Here is a 13,154-nt window from a genome sequence, read left to right as displayed (position 1 = left end):
ACTCTGGGAGATGCAGGTGATGGCGCAAATACTTGGGTCCTTGCCACCCACGTGGGAGATCCAAATTGAGTTCCTGGCTCCTGGATTCAGCCTGGCCCAGTCTCAGCTGTTGGGGCCATCTGGGAAGTGAAACACAGACAGGAGGTCTCTTTGTGTCTCTATTTCTCTGTGTGTCTCTCCTTGTCTCTAACTCTCTACCTCTAAAATAAATAAAATGAAGTTTAACATTTTTTTAAATACTTAAGCTTGGAGCTAATATTAGCAGCTCCGGCTTATTCTGTCTTATCCCCTGAACCCCCAGCCCTGATCTCCAGCTCCAAACTCACTGGAGGGTTCCACTAGTGGGCTGGGGCCTGTAACCAATGCCGCCTTACTCCTCTTAACCCTCTTTTCTCCAAAAGGCTTCCCTATTATTCCAGAAGACTATGCCGGGCCTATACATCTCACAAAATTGCCTGGTTGCTGCCTGTCCTGGTTGCTGCTTTGTCTGGGTTGGGGAATTGCCAAATTTCCCACAATATCTGCAACCAAAGTATAGGCTCATTTCTCTCCTGATCTTTTTCGCTAAATCAGACCTTGGTCACTTGCTTTATTCTCAGGAACCTTTTGCCTGCCAGTCCTTCCAGGTCTAGGACCTAGGGAAAGTTGATTTCCCTCCAAAACAGGCTAAGAGAGGGGACAAGACATACTGCTGCATACACCACAGAGCTATATACATCACAGAGTCCACAAAGACTGTGAATTGCTTGCCCTAGTATGGCCTGATTTTTACTTTCCTTCTACCTCCTGAAGCTTTTTCCAATGCTCACAGGCCCCCTGACATGAGGTTATTTCCAAAACATCAAAGCTACCTTTCTCTGGGGCTTCTCACAACAATTCCAATCATCCACAGAACCTTAGACTCACTAAGCCAATCAGCATAGTTTGAGGGTTGTTTGCTATTAGGTCGAGACAAAAAGAACTGGGATTTAAGGGTGCCTCCAAACACTAAATTCATAGATTTTTGGAGATAGAAATCACATCATACATTAATAAAAATGGGCAATGCACCAACCTCCTTGATGCAAATATTGGCTAGTGGGCAAATATTGGCTAATACAGATATCAGTCAACTTCCATCCCTTTGAGGCACCAGGACTGTGACACAGAATGCTGGGAAATTCTCCATAAACTGCAGAAAGTGTGTGCAGGCTGAGATGTCTAGAATCTCAGGATCCAAAAGCTTGCTTGGGAAAGCTGAGGAGTTTGGGAAAGGTAGTGCTGAGGGCTGAGATTTTTCTGGAAGCTCTCAAATGTGGTAGGGTGCTAGTGGCTTTTCCAAAATAAAAACTGAGGTGTTCTGAAGAGCCTCCAGTATCAAAAATAACTTCAGTGAATTCAAGATACACCACAGCAAGGACCCAGGCCAAAGTATTCTGAGACCCTGGGGACACAGAAAATTCCTTTCTGTCGCTTCCTGACCTACAGGCTACATAATTTAAACCAGTAACCTCAGCCCTTCAGTGGACCTGGTCAACGTCAGAGTACACACAACAGCCACACCTCTACAGAGACCACTGCACGACTGCTACACACACACACACACACACACACTGCTGCACTCTGAGGTCTTGACCGGAAAGTCTCAGCCAGCCCTCCCCCTGAGTCCCCTATGATCACCTACTTTGAAGTCTGTTCCCCAGCAGTGAACCTCTTCCTGGTAAAATGGTGGTTTTTCCAAGTTTTTTACACACTCCTGAGGCCCCAGTTTTAGGCCTGCTCACACCCCAGAAAGGCTAGGGCCTAGCTTCAGCCCAGCCTGCACCCACTTGCCATCAAGATTCACCCCCAGACTTTGCCACTGAGCTTGAAGGCCAACAGCCTGCCTTCAACCACAGAGCAATGCCCAGCAGGTGCCCCCTGAGGTAACCTAGGCAACAGCCTGAGGCCCTACCCTGGCTGCCTTCCCAAGAGTCCCTGGACTGCCTCAAAGGAGCAGGAAAATGGTGGTCCCGGGGGTGAGTGTAGTAGCAACCTTTCTTTCCAGAAGCAGTTCCACACAGTCCAGGGACCCCTGCATTCCAGCCTCAGGAGGCCTGGGTAGTCTTGAGAGTGCCCTTAACAGCTACTGACACACACTCAAGCTTTCCTCAGGTGGGGCCTGCATGCTGGAGCGGTGCCAATGGGTCACAAGGTGGGAGGCACCAAGAGCCCTAAAGCCCTTTCTGCAGGGCAGTCCAGTGAAGCTGTTAACACCAAGTCCTGGGTTGAGAGCTGTGAGACAGGCTCTCCAAGCACCCTGGGGAATCCACAGGAGCTTGCCCCAGAATTCAAAGTTCCTACGCTTACTGAATAGTGTAGCTCGGACGGCAGCAGAAGTAGGGCCGGGGCCTCAGGGCAACTCTCGGAAAAGCCATGTATTGAGTTGTGCACTTGGGGCCGGTAAACGGGGTTGGGTGGGGGTGTGAGTCCAGCTGTCCTGAGGAGCCACGAGAGGGACAAGCCTTGCTGGCGAGGACATCACGGCTGCCTCCCGAAACCTTTCAGCAGAACAGCTGGGGGCTTCGCCGGTGGCTTGCTGACAAAGCGGGATGGCTTCTCTGACTTCTAGAAGTTCACAGGCGGCCTCAAGGCCAGGAGCGTGCACGCCCCGGAGAGCGAGGGCTGTGACCTCCACCGCCACTCTCCTGGTCTTAGGGAAAGAGACCAAGTCGGCCCCAAGCAGCAGCGGCAGTGGCAGGGCCAGCATTCGGGCTTCAGACCGAAAGAGGCACCCAGCGGATAGCACGGAGGCTTGGGGCGCCAGCGAGGGCTTGGCTGAGGTTGGGGGCGGCACGGAGGAAAGCCTCAGGGCCCAGCCCGCCTAGCCGCCTCCCTGCAGGCTTGGGGCTCAGCTCTGAAGGCGCGGAGATCTGCTTGCTACCCATCGGCGGGCGGCAGAGTACGGTAGGGCCTGGCTGGGCCATAACCACGGAGGGTGAAGAGACGCGCACACATCCCCACTCACACTCCCTCCCTCCATCCCTCCCCTTTTCCTCCTGCAGATACACACGCCAGCCATGTGTTCCACTCTGAGCCAACAGTCACCAGGACTCCTAAAGTGTTTCTGACAGAAAACACCTCCGCTCCCCGAAAGGAACTGGGGCTGCTGCGGTGATCGCGGTAGCACGCTTCTTGCACAGCCTGCCCCGCCTCCCCACTTTCTCTCCTCGCTTCATGATTTCACCCCCTCCTCCCCTTCAAAAATCCAACAAATTGTTTTCTCCCAGCACACGCGGGCAAAGTACTTTAAACAAATCCCAGAGGTGCATCTGGATTTGTCCCGGAGCAAAAAAAGTTCACTGGTTGCTTGTGATCAATGAATGTCCCAGTTTCCCACCTTTGGGACGCCTTGCGCCCATCTCCACAGACCAGGCTGCTCAGAACCCTGCAGCTCACGCCTTAGCAGAGTCATGGGCGAGGGGCGGAATCGGAGCTGCGCCTTGGTAGGTTGGTCTGGGACTAAGAGATATAGGGTCGACGGTAGCCGAAGAAGACACCCTAGCTCAGAGTGCCGGGTGGGAAGCGTGGGGCCACTCACCTGCTTGGAACTCCACTTGGCGATTTTTCTCTTTTTCCTCCTCTAGCAGCATGGAGTAGAGGATCCCGACGGAGTTATGGATGCCGAAGATGGAGCCGTTGCACCAGGTGGCAGCGAACACCACCATCCAGCCAAAGCCACCTTCGGGAGGCTGGAAGCCACGCGCGGTGCCGCGGGTCTCCACTGTGGGCGTGGGCTCGGGTTCGTGCACCGGCTCGGGCTCAAACTCCAACTCCCGCAGGGGTGCGGGGTCCGGCAGGGGCTGGGGCTCCGGCTGGGGCTCCGGCTGGGGCTCGGGCGGGGGCACTGGCACCGGCTCAGGCTCCGGCTCCGGCTCGGGCTCCGGGCTACCCACCGGCTCCTGCTGTTCCTGGTCTGCCTCTTGCCAGGGCTCCTTGGCTTCCTCGCTCGCCGGGCTTTGCAGCGCCATCGCGGCCGGGGGACTGTGGCTGCTCCGGCTGGAGGAGCCGCTGTGTGGCTGGTACTTGTTTCTGCTGCTGCTGCTGCTGCTGCCGCCGCCGCCGCTGCCTCCTCCTCCCGGCTCCTCGCCCCAGCTGGCCAGCCTGTCCCGCGACAGACGGTCCCTCGAGCCCTCTCCTCCTCCTCCCCCGTCCAACCCCCCCTCCTCCTCTCCCCATGTCATCTTTCTCTCCTCCCCCTCCTCCTCCCCCCCACCTCTTCCTCCCTCAACAGGCAGCCGCTACAGCCTCGTTCTTCCCAGCCCTTCTTCCTCCTCTTACTCCCTTACCTACTACTCTAGCAGCCGCTGTCTCCCCCAAACTCCCCTTCCAAACTACTGAATCCTGTCCTCTTTGTCCAGATGCCCAGGAGAGGGAGAGGTAAAATAGAGAAAAGAGAGCACAAACTATACTGTCTGCTGCCCTCTCCTCCAGCAGTCTCCAGAACCAGTATTGATTAACCCTGCGTCTCTAGGGAGGCCCCTGCCCATTCTCCGCTCCCATTCCCTCCTTCCTGCAACTGGAATGGCCTTGGGGACCCCAAGACAAGAGGTAGCCCGCAAGGGACCCCACCCTGCCCTCTGGAGTCCTTACGTCCCCCCACCCACCCTTGGGCTTGTGGGGGGCGACCTGAAGGGGACAGCCTGGGCTTCGGACAAAGGGTGGGCACAATCTTCTCGAGACCCAGGACGCAGGCCCCTACGGTCCTGCGCACCCCCCGGAGTCTCCCCCTACCCCCGCCCTTCCCGGCAAATCCCTGGCGGGGCCGGCAGGGGAGGAGGCGGCCCCGCGGCGAGGCCCGCCCCTCCGGGCAGTCAATCAGGGCTTTGTTTGCGCCAACCTGGAGCCCAGAGGAGCCGCAGAGGGCCGGGTCTGGGCCGGGCCGGGGCCGAGTCTGGGCCGGGGGCCGGGCCAGGAAGGGAGTGAGGGAGGTGCAGTGGCACCAGAGGGGCCGGGCCCAGGCCGGGGCGGGAACAGGAGCTCAGTTCAGACTCCTCCCTGTTCTGTGCTCTTAGACTGGGGAGCAAGGAGTCGGAGTCGGGGCCGGGTCGAGCCGCCAGTTTGGGCCAGGACGGCCCTGCCCCTGACATCCGGCTGGGCTGGTCCCTTGGGCCTCAGTCGCTGCTTTTCGGGTGCTTGGGACTCCGAGGAGCCGTCAGCGGCGGGATGTCTTCCAGGACCCACTGTCCCCTCCCTCCCACCTCGGGTATACGGACGGACGTGGTAGTCCCGCTGAATGGCCCAGACTCAGGCCCCAGTCCCGCGAAGCTGAGGGAGAGCTTGCTCCCCAGGGAGCACGTTGGTCCTGAGAGAGGGGAAAGGGGGTTCTGTCCAGCGGGCAGGCGGGCTCTCAGCCAGCGTGCTTGGCAATGCCCAGCCTCAGCCCTCAGACTGGCCGGGTGATTCCAGGAAGCTCTGTCTCCCCTAAGGGTCCGCGCACTGCGTGCACTAACCAAAGGGCTGCAGTGTTGTTACTAAGCTACTCTCAGCGCCCCACGAGTGGAAGGGCGAGCGCCAACCCTTTCTACCCAGTATCACGTTAACCGCAGGTGAAAGACTGCGTGGCCAGTGAAAATGCAGCCCTGGACTGCCTGCCTGTGTTGGATGCTCTTGAAGGCCGGCAAGGTGGCTGGAAGGATAGAGGCATCCAGAGGGGCTTGCGGTGCCATGAGTGGAATCAATCACATTTGCAGATCACCGGGCATGCCCATCAGCAGAGTAGGCATTGCAGGACCGAATAAAACACTTCCTTTATTGCCCTAAGGCCAGCTTTCTGCAGGCAGGAACACTGAAGCTCAGGGAGGTTAAGGTCAGGTGGCGTGTCCAACATGGGCCTTGCATGCTGAATAGGATTTTAGCAGGCTGGGGGGAGGGGAGTCCTGTGCCCCAGAGCATGCCCTGAGTTCCAGGCACAGAGATGAAGAAGGACTCTACTCATAGAAACAGGGAAGTGAAAGGTAATCAGGCCAAAAAATTAATATGTATGCCGCCTCTCCCAGGAAACATCTGCCTTTTAACAAAAATCCACAACACTTCTGACACTAGGAATGACAAACCATGGACATGATGGGCACTGGGGTTTCAAGTTTGCGTTTTAGTTAGGAATCTCGCCAGACATGTGGCCAACTGTTGCCCCCAGGGGGACACCAGCCTTGGTGTTCACTTGCAGAGAACCTGACTGAGATCCCCCAAAAGGCTATTCCCAACCCCACAACTAGGATTACACCCTGGAGTTGTGTACCCCATCTAGAATCCGACTGTCTAAATTCACACTTCTCTCATTGTTGAAATGGGTTAAACAATGGGACCACTGGAATGGGGGTACAGGTGGGTGAGGACACTCACTGAGAAGCTCCTGTAAACCTAGCACTATGCTAGGCCCTTTTCACACATGGTCTCATAAAATTCGCACAACATTACAAGGTTGGAGCAATTTGTCCCTATTCCATAAATGAGAAGACAGAGGCTCCAAGAGGTTAAGTGAGTTGTTCAAGCCTACAATGCCAGTTAGAGGTTGAACAAGGAGCTTTGCTTATTTGTGAGTTTCAAAGAATGTGCCCCACCCAGGAGACAGAATTATGTAACTGCCACCCCATCATTCTAGCAACACACATGCAGTGCCTACCATTTCGTCTTTCTTTAGAAGGTACAAGGACTTTATAATGGCTAGAGTACTGGCATTGGAAGACCTAGGTTCTAATCATGGTTTACCATTACCTGCTTTTGTGATCCTAACCAATTTATTTTTCCTTTCTGAACTTCAATTCCTTTATCTGCAAAATAGGGTTAACATCTATTCCTTAGAGTTATTAAATGTCATGCTAAGGTATAAGCTTTATTTTAGATGCATAAAATTGCCAATGAAGATTTTTGAGTAGGAGAGTAATATCAGAGTTGCATCTTAGAGAGAAAACAGTGGTGACAGTGTAAAGAAAAGTTGAAAAGATCAGAGATAAGGAAACCAGACATCAGGCAAATGCATGTTTTCTCTCCAGATCTCTAAATCGGACTTGCTAAACAAACATCATCAAAAGCAACAGATGTTATGTGTAGATTCATCAGCCTGGCTTATGCTCATGACAAATAAGTGAATTGTGGCCCCTGTAGTCCTTTACATTATTTTACTTGTCAGACTGAGGGTCTTGAAAAAAACCCAGTAGAGGTCTCTGGTTTATACTGAAAATGAGAAAATATGCTTTCCTTCTGTCATTAACAGGCATGAGCCCACAATGGAATTACTCCAATTACTTATGTCCTTGGTTATTCATATCAGGGGGTGAAGCAGAGCAGTGGATCCCTAACCTGGTTGCACATCAGAATCATCTGGAGACTTACAAAAATACTGACTCCTGAGTCCCACTCCACACTTGCTGAATTAGAATATCTGGAGGTGCGGCCCAGGAATGCATGTGCATTCTTAAAGATTTACTTTATTTATTTAAAAGGCAGAGTGACACAGAGCAAGGGAGACACACACACATACACACACACACAGAGGGAGGGAGAGAGGGAGGGAGGAAGGGAGGGAGGGAGGGAGGAAGGGAGGGAGGGAGGGAGGGAGAGAAAGAGAGAATGAATCTCATACTCTGGTTTACTCTTCAAATAGCCACAACAGCTAAGGCTGGGCCAGACTGAAGCCAGGAGCCAGGAACTCCATCCAGATCTCCCACAGGGGTGGAAAGAGCCCAAGGACTTGGGCCATCTTCCACTGCTTTCCCAGGTGCATTAGCAGGGAGCTGAATTAAAATGGAGCATCTGGGACTTGCCAGCATTGCAGAAAGAATATAGTGCAGAAGGCCTGAGGAAAGTCTTTCTCAAGAGGTGTCATGGGGAGGCAATTTGACTTAGCAGTTAAGGTACTGGTTAAGATACCCAGAGTATTTGGAATTTTTGATGTCCAATTCCAGTTACAGATACCAGCTTCCCACTAATGCAGACCCCAAGAGACAGTGGTACTGGCTCAAGTATTTGGGCTCCTGCCACCCATGTGGGAGACCCTGATTGGATTCCAGGCTTTGACCTCCCTTTCTCTCACCATTGTTGACATCAGTGGAGTGAACCAGCAGATGGGAGTGCTCTATCTTCCTAATTCTCAAATAGATAAATAAAAATGTTCAAAAAGAGTAGACAATTTTTCTCATGCATCAGCACACTGATGAAAATGTCGAACTGTCATGGGTATGCAATACTTGGGATTCCCTGGACTGCATGACCTCTGAAAACCCCTTCTGTCCTTGAAGTTCTCTTTTCTAGGCCAAAAGCAGTCCCTTGCTTTGCATTTCTCCTGTTCGCCAATAGAATTGTCTGGCTACACTGGAGCTCAATGGGTCATCTGTCCTGTGTGTAAATCATCTTAACTACTTGAGAATGGGTGACATATTAAGAGCATTCTCACAGAGGTGGCTACGCACTCTTTCCCTCCATTGCTCGCTTTTCTTTATTCATCTTTATGGGGGAAACTTAAGAGTTTTGATGACACAGCATCACCTTGGGTTCCAGAGCCAAGTGAAATTGATTGTGAAAAGGAGCCAAGGTGCTCTAGTAGTAACAAAGACAAAAATCCGAAGTCCAAGAGATTTTAGTCATATCATCCATAATTGGGAAGAGTACTGATGGGAACCCACAATACTGGGAAATGAATCTGAATGTTGATACCTTGTGATGGCCAAAGTGGAAGCAGGGAAGGGAAAAGATTTGGGACATAGCCTGATTTCAGCTACAGCCAGAAGGCTATTCATAATAATAGGTGCATTAAAAACAAATCAATTGGCCATATGCATGGAGCCTGCTTCCTGAATGCCAAGGAAGCAGGCTGCTCAATACTTAGTCTATTATTAGAGTAGGCATAGAGGAGGAAAGATGACAGAAGCAGCAGGAGCATTACGGAAAAGAAAGAGATAGGAAAAACTTAACCCTCCAAGGACTAGCACAGAAAAGTAAAGCTTGAAGTGAAACAGGTGAAATGGATTGGTTTCTTGATCATATCCAAGGGAGAAATGCAATGGCTATTTTTTAGTCTTTTATTAATTTATTTATCCTTTTATTCATTCAAGAGATATTTATTGAAAGTCTACCATGTACTAAAGATTGTACTACATGCTGGCTGCTTCCTATCCAAGTGGAATCCTTGGTAAAGCTGAAACAGGAGTGTCTCAGGTCCATGGTTATAGTGCAATGTAAGGACAAATCTTGCTCTTGTTCCATCTCAATCTCTTCTCTTAGACTGACCTCCTTGAGCAAAGGGTCAGCATTGTTTGTTTTTGTATCCTGAGCATTTAACAGGATGCTTTATACAAAGAGGGTGCTCAATAAGTAGATAAATAAATACATACATTTAGCTATTTTGTATAAAAAAGCCTTGGCTTCTTCATTCCCCAATAGGGATGAAGCCCCATCTTTCAGGTTTATTGTGAGGATTAGAAATAGGGTACAGCAAGTTATTAGCATAGCAGCCACATGTAGTAGGTACTCAATAAATGTAAGCACCAAGGTGCTTTGAAGATTGATTTCATCGGAAAAAGAAAAACCAACCTGGTACATTCTCTGGAACTGGTTCATTTCTGAAATCTGAAACACAGAGTGTCAGAGCTAGAAGGGACTTTCCATAAAGTCCAATCTCCTCATTTCACAGATGGGAAAACTGAAGCCTGAAAAGGGAAAAGGACTTCCTTAAGGTGACATTAGGATTATGTGTTCTTTTCCTTCTAATTATCTCCAATCACTGTAGAAGGTGATATGATATGACGTATATACGTGTAATATAGGGTCATCATTTTACAAATGAGGAAATGGACACAGAGAAAGATGAAATAATATACCCATGGGAGTGTAATTCACACTGTGGCAGTCTGCCTTCAGAGCCCATGATTTTAACCATATTCCTTCTCTATCATAGCACTTAATGAAATTATATTAAAATGTCCTGTTTAGCATGTATCCTCACTAGAACTCAAGCTTCTTGAGAGCAAGAACAGTGCCTAACTTCCATAGATACTCATTTGTGTAACAAATATTTATTCAGAAGAATTTTTAAAAGATTTTATTTATTCATTTGATAGGTAGAGTTACAGAGAGAGGGAGAGACAGAGAGAAAGGTCTTTCATCTGTTGGTTCACTCCCCAAATGGCCACAACAGCTGGAGCTGAGCCAATCCAAAGCCAGGAACCAGGAGCTTTCTAGGGTCTCCCACACAGGTGCAGGGGCCTAAGGACCTAGGCCATCTTCTACTGCTTTCCTAGGCCATAGTAGAGAGTTGGACCAGAAGAGGAGCAGCTGGGACTAGAACTGGCACCCATGTAGGATGCTGGAGCCGCAAGCAGAAGATTAACCTACTGCACCACAGCACCAGCCCATATTCAGCAATTATTATATGGGACTTGCTAGCCCCAAATAGTAGGCCATATCTTTGAGGTCAAATATCTGGCTCCATGGTGCTGCTGGTTTTCATTTTCCTCCCTTTTTAAGATATTTTTATTTGTTTATTTTATTTGAAAGGTACAGAGAGAGAAAGACAGAGAGATCTCCATCTGCTGGTTCACTCCCCAAGTGCCCACAGCAGCCAGGGTTGGGCCAGGCCAAAACCAAGAATCAGGAACTCAATCCAGATCTCCCATGTGGGTGGCAGGGACCCAAGTACTTGAGTCAGTACCTGCTGCCTCTCAGGGTGTACCTCTGCAAGAAGCTGGAATCAGGAGCAGAGCCAAGACTCAAACGCAAGCATTTTGGTATGGGATGTGGGTGCCCCAAGCCACATGTTAACCACTGCCAAACAACCACCCTTCATCTTCCTTTTCTTATCTCCTTTCCCTTACTAATGTCTCATTGAATGCTACAGCTTTGTCTCACCTGTTCTACAAGGCCCAGTTCTGTGCCTATGATTGTGTCAGGCTCTTAAAGAAGAATACTGGGAGGGGTAGTGTTGTGGGTGCGATGTTGACATCTCTTACAGGTGCTGGTTCAAGTCCCAGCTCCACTTCTGATCCAGCTCCCTGCTGATACGCCAGCTTGGGCCCCTGTACCCACGCAGGAGATCCAGAGGAATCTCCTGGTTCCTGGCTTCAGCCTGATCCAGTCCTGGCCTTTGTGGCCATTTGAGGAGTGAACCAGAGAATGGAAGACTTTCTCTCTCTCTCTCTCTCTCTCTCTCTCTCTCTCTCTTTCTCTGTAACTCTGCCTTTTTAATGAATAAAATAAATATTTAATGATATTCAATATATTGTCCTTATTAAAAAAAAAAAGAGGACGTGGGAGGGCAAAGTGGGGGAGACCTGGGGAGGTGGGAGCGGGGCTCAGAGTAGCAGAGGAGAGGCTGAGAGTAGTCAATCTTGTGGGGTTGCATTCTTAGACATTGCCTGGCCCACCTCTTTTAGATGCCAAGATAGCCCTGGGCCTATTGCTTTAGGAACCCTGAGGCCTTGCACAGGCAGTTTCTATGGAGCAAGAGACAGGAGGAGGAAGCAATGGTGGGCCTTAGAGCAAGAATCAGTTAGGAGAAGCTGAGTTGGAGGGGAGTGACTAGTAGGCTCAAGCCCAGGAACCAAGTTTCAGTTCAACTTGCTGACCCTGCAGATGAAGAAACCAGTTAAAGGGCAGGAAAAATCATTCAAATGGAGCAGGGGCAAGGGTGCAAGGGGCAGGGGCAAGTGAGTTAGGTGGAAGGGAAGGACAAAGAGGAGGCAGTTTATTTTTCTCCTCCAGTACATATTTACAGAGTTTCTTCTGTGCCTGATTAAACTCCGTTTTCCCAGGGCCTCTTTTTGGATGGGGGAAGGGACAAAGGGAAAAGAGTGTATTTTGTTGAAAGTTTCTGAGACCTGAGGATGTTAATCCACCTGTCCAACTCATACTGTGAATGGGAACAGAACCCTTGTCCCTTAGCTCTTAGCCACGGACATTCTTCCTTGCCACGGACATACTTCCTTACCACACTATGTCCTACAATGTCATTCGACGGTTTACAAATCTGAGATGACACCTTCCTAGCTAATATATAAAGTACATACTTGTGAGCATGGCACATTGGGCCTCTCATTACCCAGGGCTCTGTTAAACTCTCTGATCACTTTCAGGGCAACCTCCCACAATGAGATTTAAGCCCAATCCTCACAGAGGTCTCTCTCATGCCCTTGCCCCCAAATGCCTTTGTACCTCTTTATTCTCACCTGCTCCCTTCCCCACCCAATTGAAAGATTTTCACAGTGAAATTCAAAAACCCACTGCTAGGTTCTATGTTTGTTTTATAAAATATCTATCCATTTATCCAACTCTCCACTGATCCATCAATCCATCTTTCTCTTATACATTTCAAAGTAAGCTGAAGACACCAATATATATCCCCCCCTTTAATATTTCTGCATGTAGAGGAGTATTTCAAAAAGTTAGTGAAAAAAAGTCATTAAACCATAAGTTTATTTGACTGCAAAAATATGAGGGTTCTTCAAAAAGTTCACGGAAATGCATATTATGAAAAGTATGCAGGCATTTTAACATTTTTGGCATCAAAATGATTGTCTTTTAATTTCATTTTTTCCATGAACTTTAAAAAATATTTACCTAATTGAAAGACACAGTGACAGAGAGAGGGAGAGATAGAAAGAGGGATTTTCCATCTGCTTTTTCACTTTCCCCAAATGCCCACAGCAATAGGTGCTGGGCAAGCCAGAGCCAGGGGCCTAGAAATCCATCCAGGTCTCCCACATGGGTGGCAGGGTCTCAAGCACTTGAGCCATCATCTTCTACCTCCCAAAAACATTATCAAGGAAGCTAGATTAGAAGTGTGGGGTAGCCAGGACTCCATCCAAGCACTATGATATGGGATGTAGGTGTCCCAAGCAGCAGCTTAACCAGCTGTGCTACAATAGCTGGCCCTCTATGAATTTTTTGAAGCACACTCATATTATTATTAGAGTTCAATTTTTGCAGAATTTTTTCTTTTTAAGGTAAAATTTATATACAATGAAATGTAAAAATCTTAAGGGAACATTTGCTGAGCTCTGACAAATGCATAACCCTGTGTAACTCAATCCCCTAGCAAGATATAGGAAATCACCATCATCCCCAGAAGCTAAGAACATTTAAAAGCAACACTTTTCACAGATTATTTTCATTTCTTTTTTGGGTAGATACCAAAAACTGGA

General features: G+C 49.4%; 1 protein-coding gene across 2 annotated transcripts in view; it reads right to left on the bottom strand.

Moving 5' to 3' along the window:
* The window catches only part of SLC16A2 (solute carrier family 16 member 2), a 147,815-nt gene that overhangs the window by 108,347 nt on the left and 26,314 nt on the right, over positions 1-13,154 (bottom strand). The window contains exons 1-2 of one of the 2 annotated variants that reach the window (XM_089324853.1): positions 4,648-4,731; positions 3,560-4,122 (exon numbers count right to left, since the gene is read on the bottom strand). In XM_089324853.1, the coding sequence (XP_089180979.1) occupies positions 3,560-3,989 (430 nt within the window). In that variant the 5' untranslated portion in view covers positions 3,990-4,122; positions 4,648-4,731. Of the gene's footprint in view, positions 1-3,559; positions 4,123-4,647; positions 4,732-13,154 lie in introns of those variants that run through there. The other variant, XM_089324852.1, reaches the window with a different exon arrangement.

The sequence above is a fragment of the Oryctolagus cuniculus genome, chromosome X (genome assembly GCF_051225735.1).
Source record: "Oryctolagus cuniculus isolate XC-2025 breed Fujian yellow rabbit chromosome X, ASM5122573v1, whole genome shotgun sequence".
Taxonomy (NCBI): domain Eukaryota; kingdom Metazoa; phylum Chordata; class Mammalia; order Lagomorpha; family Leporidae; genus Oryctolagus; species Oryctolagus cuniculus.
The sequence above is the reverse complement of the archived record's forward strand: the minus strand, read 5'-3'. Positions and strand labels throughout refer to the sequence as shown.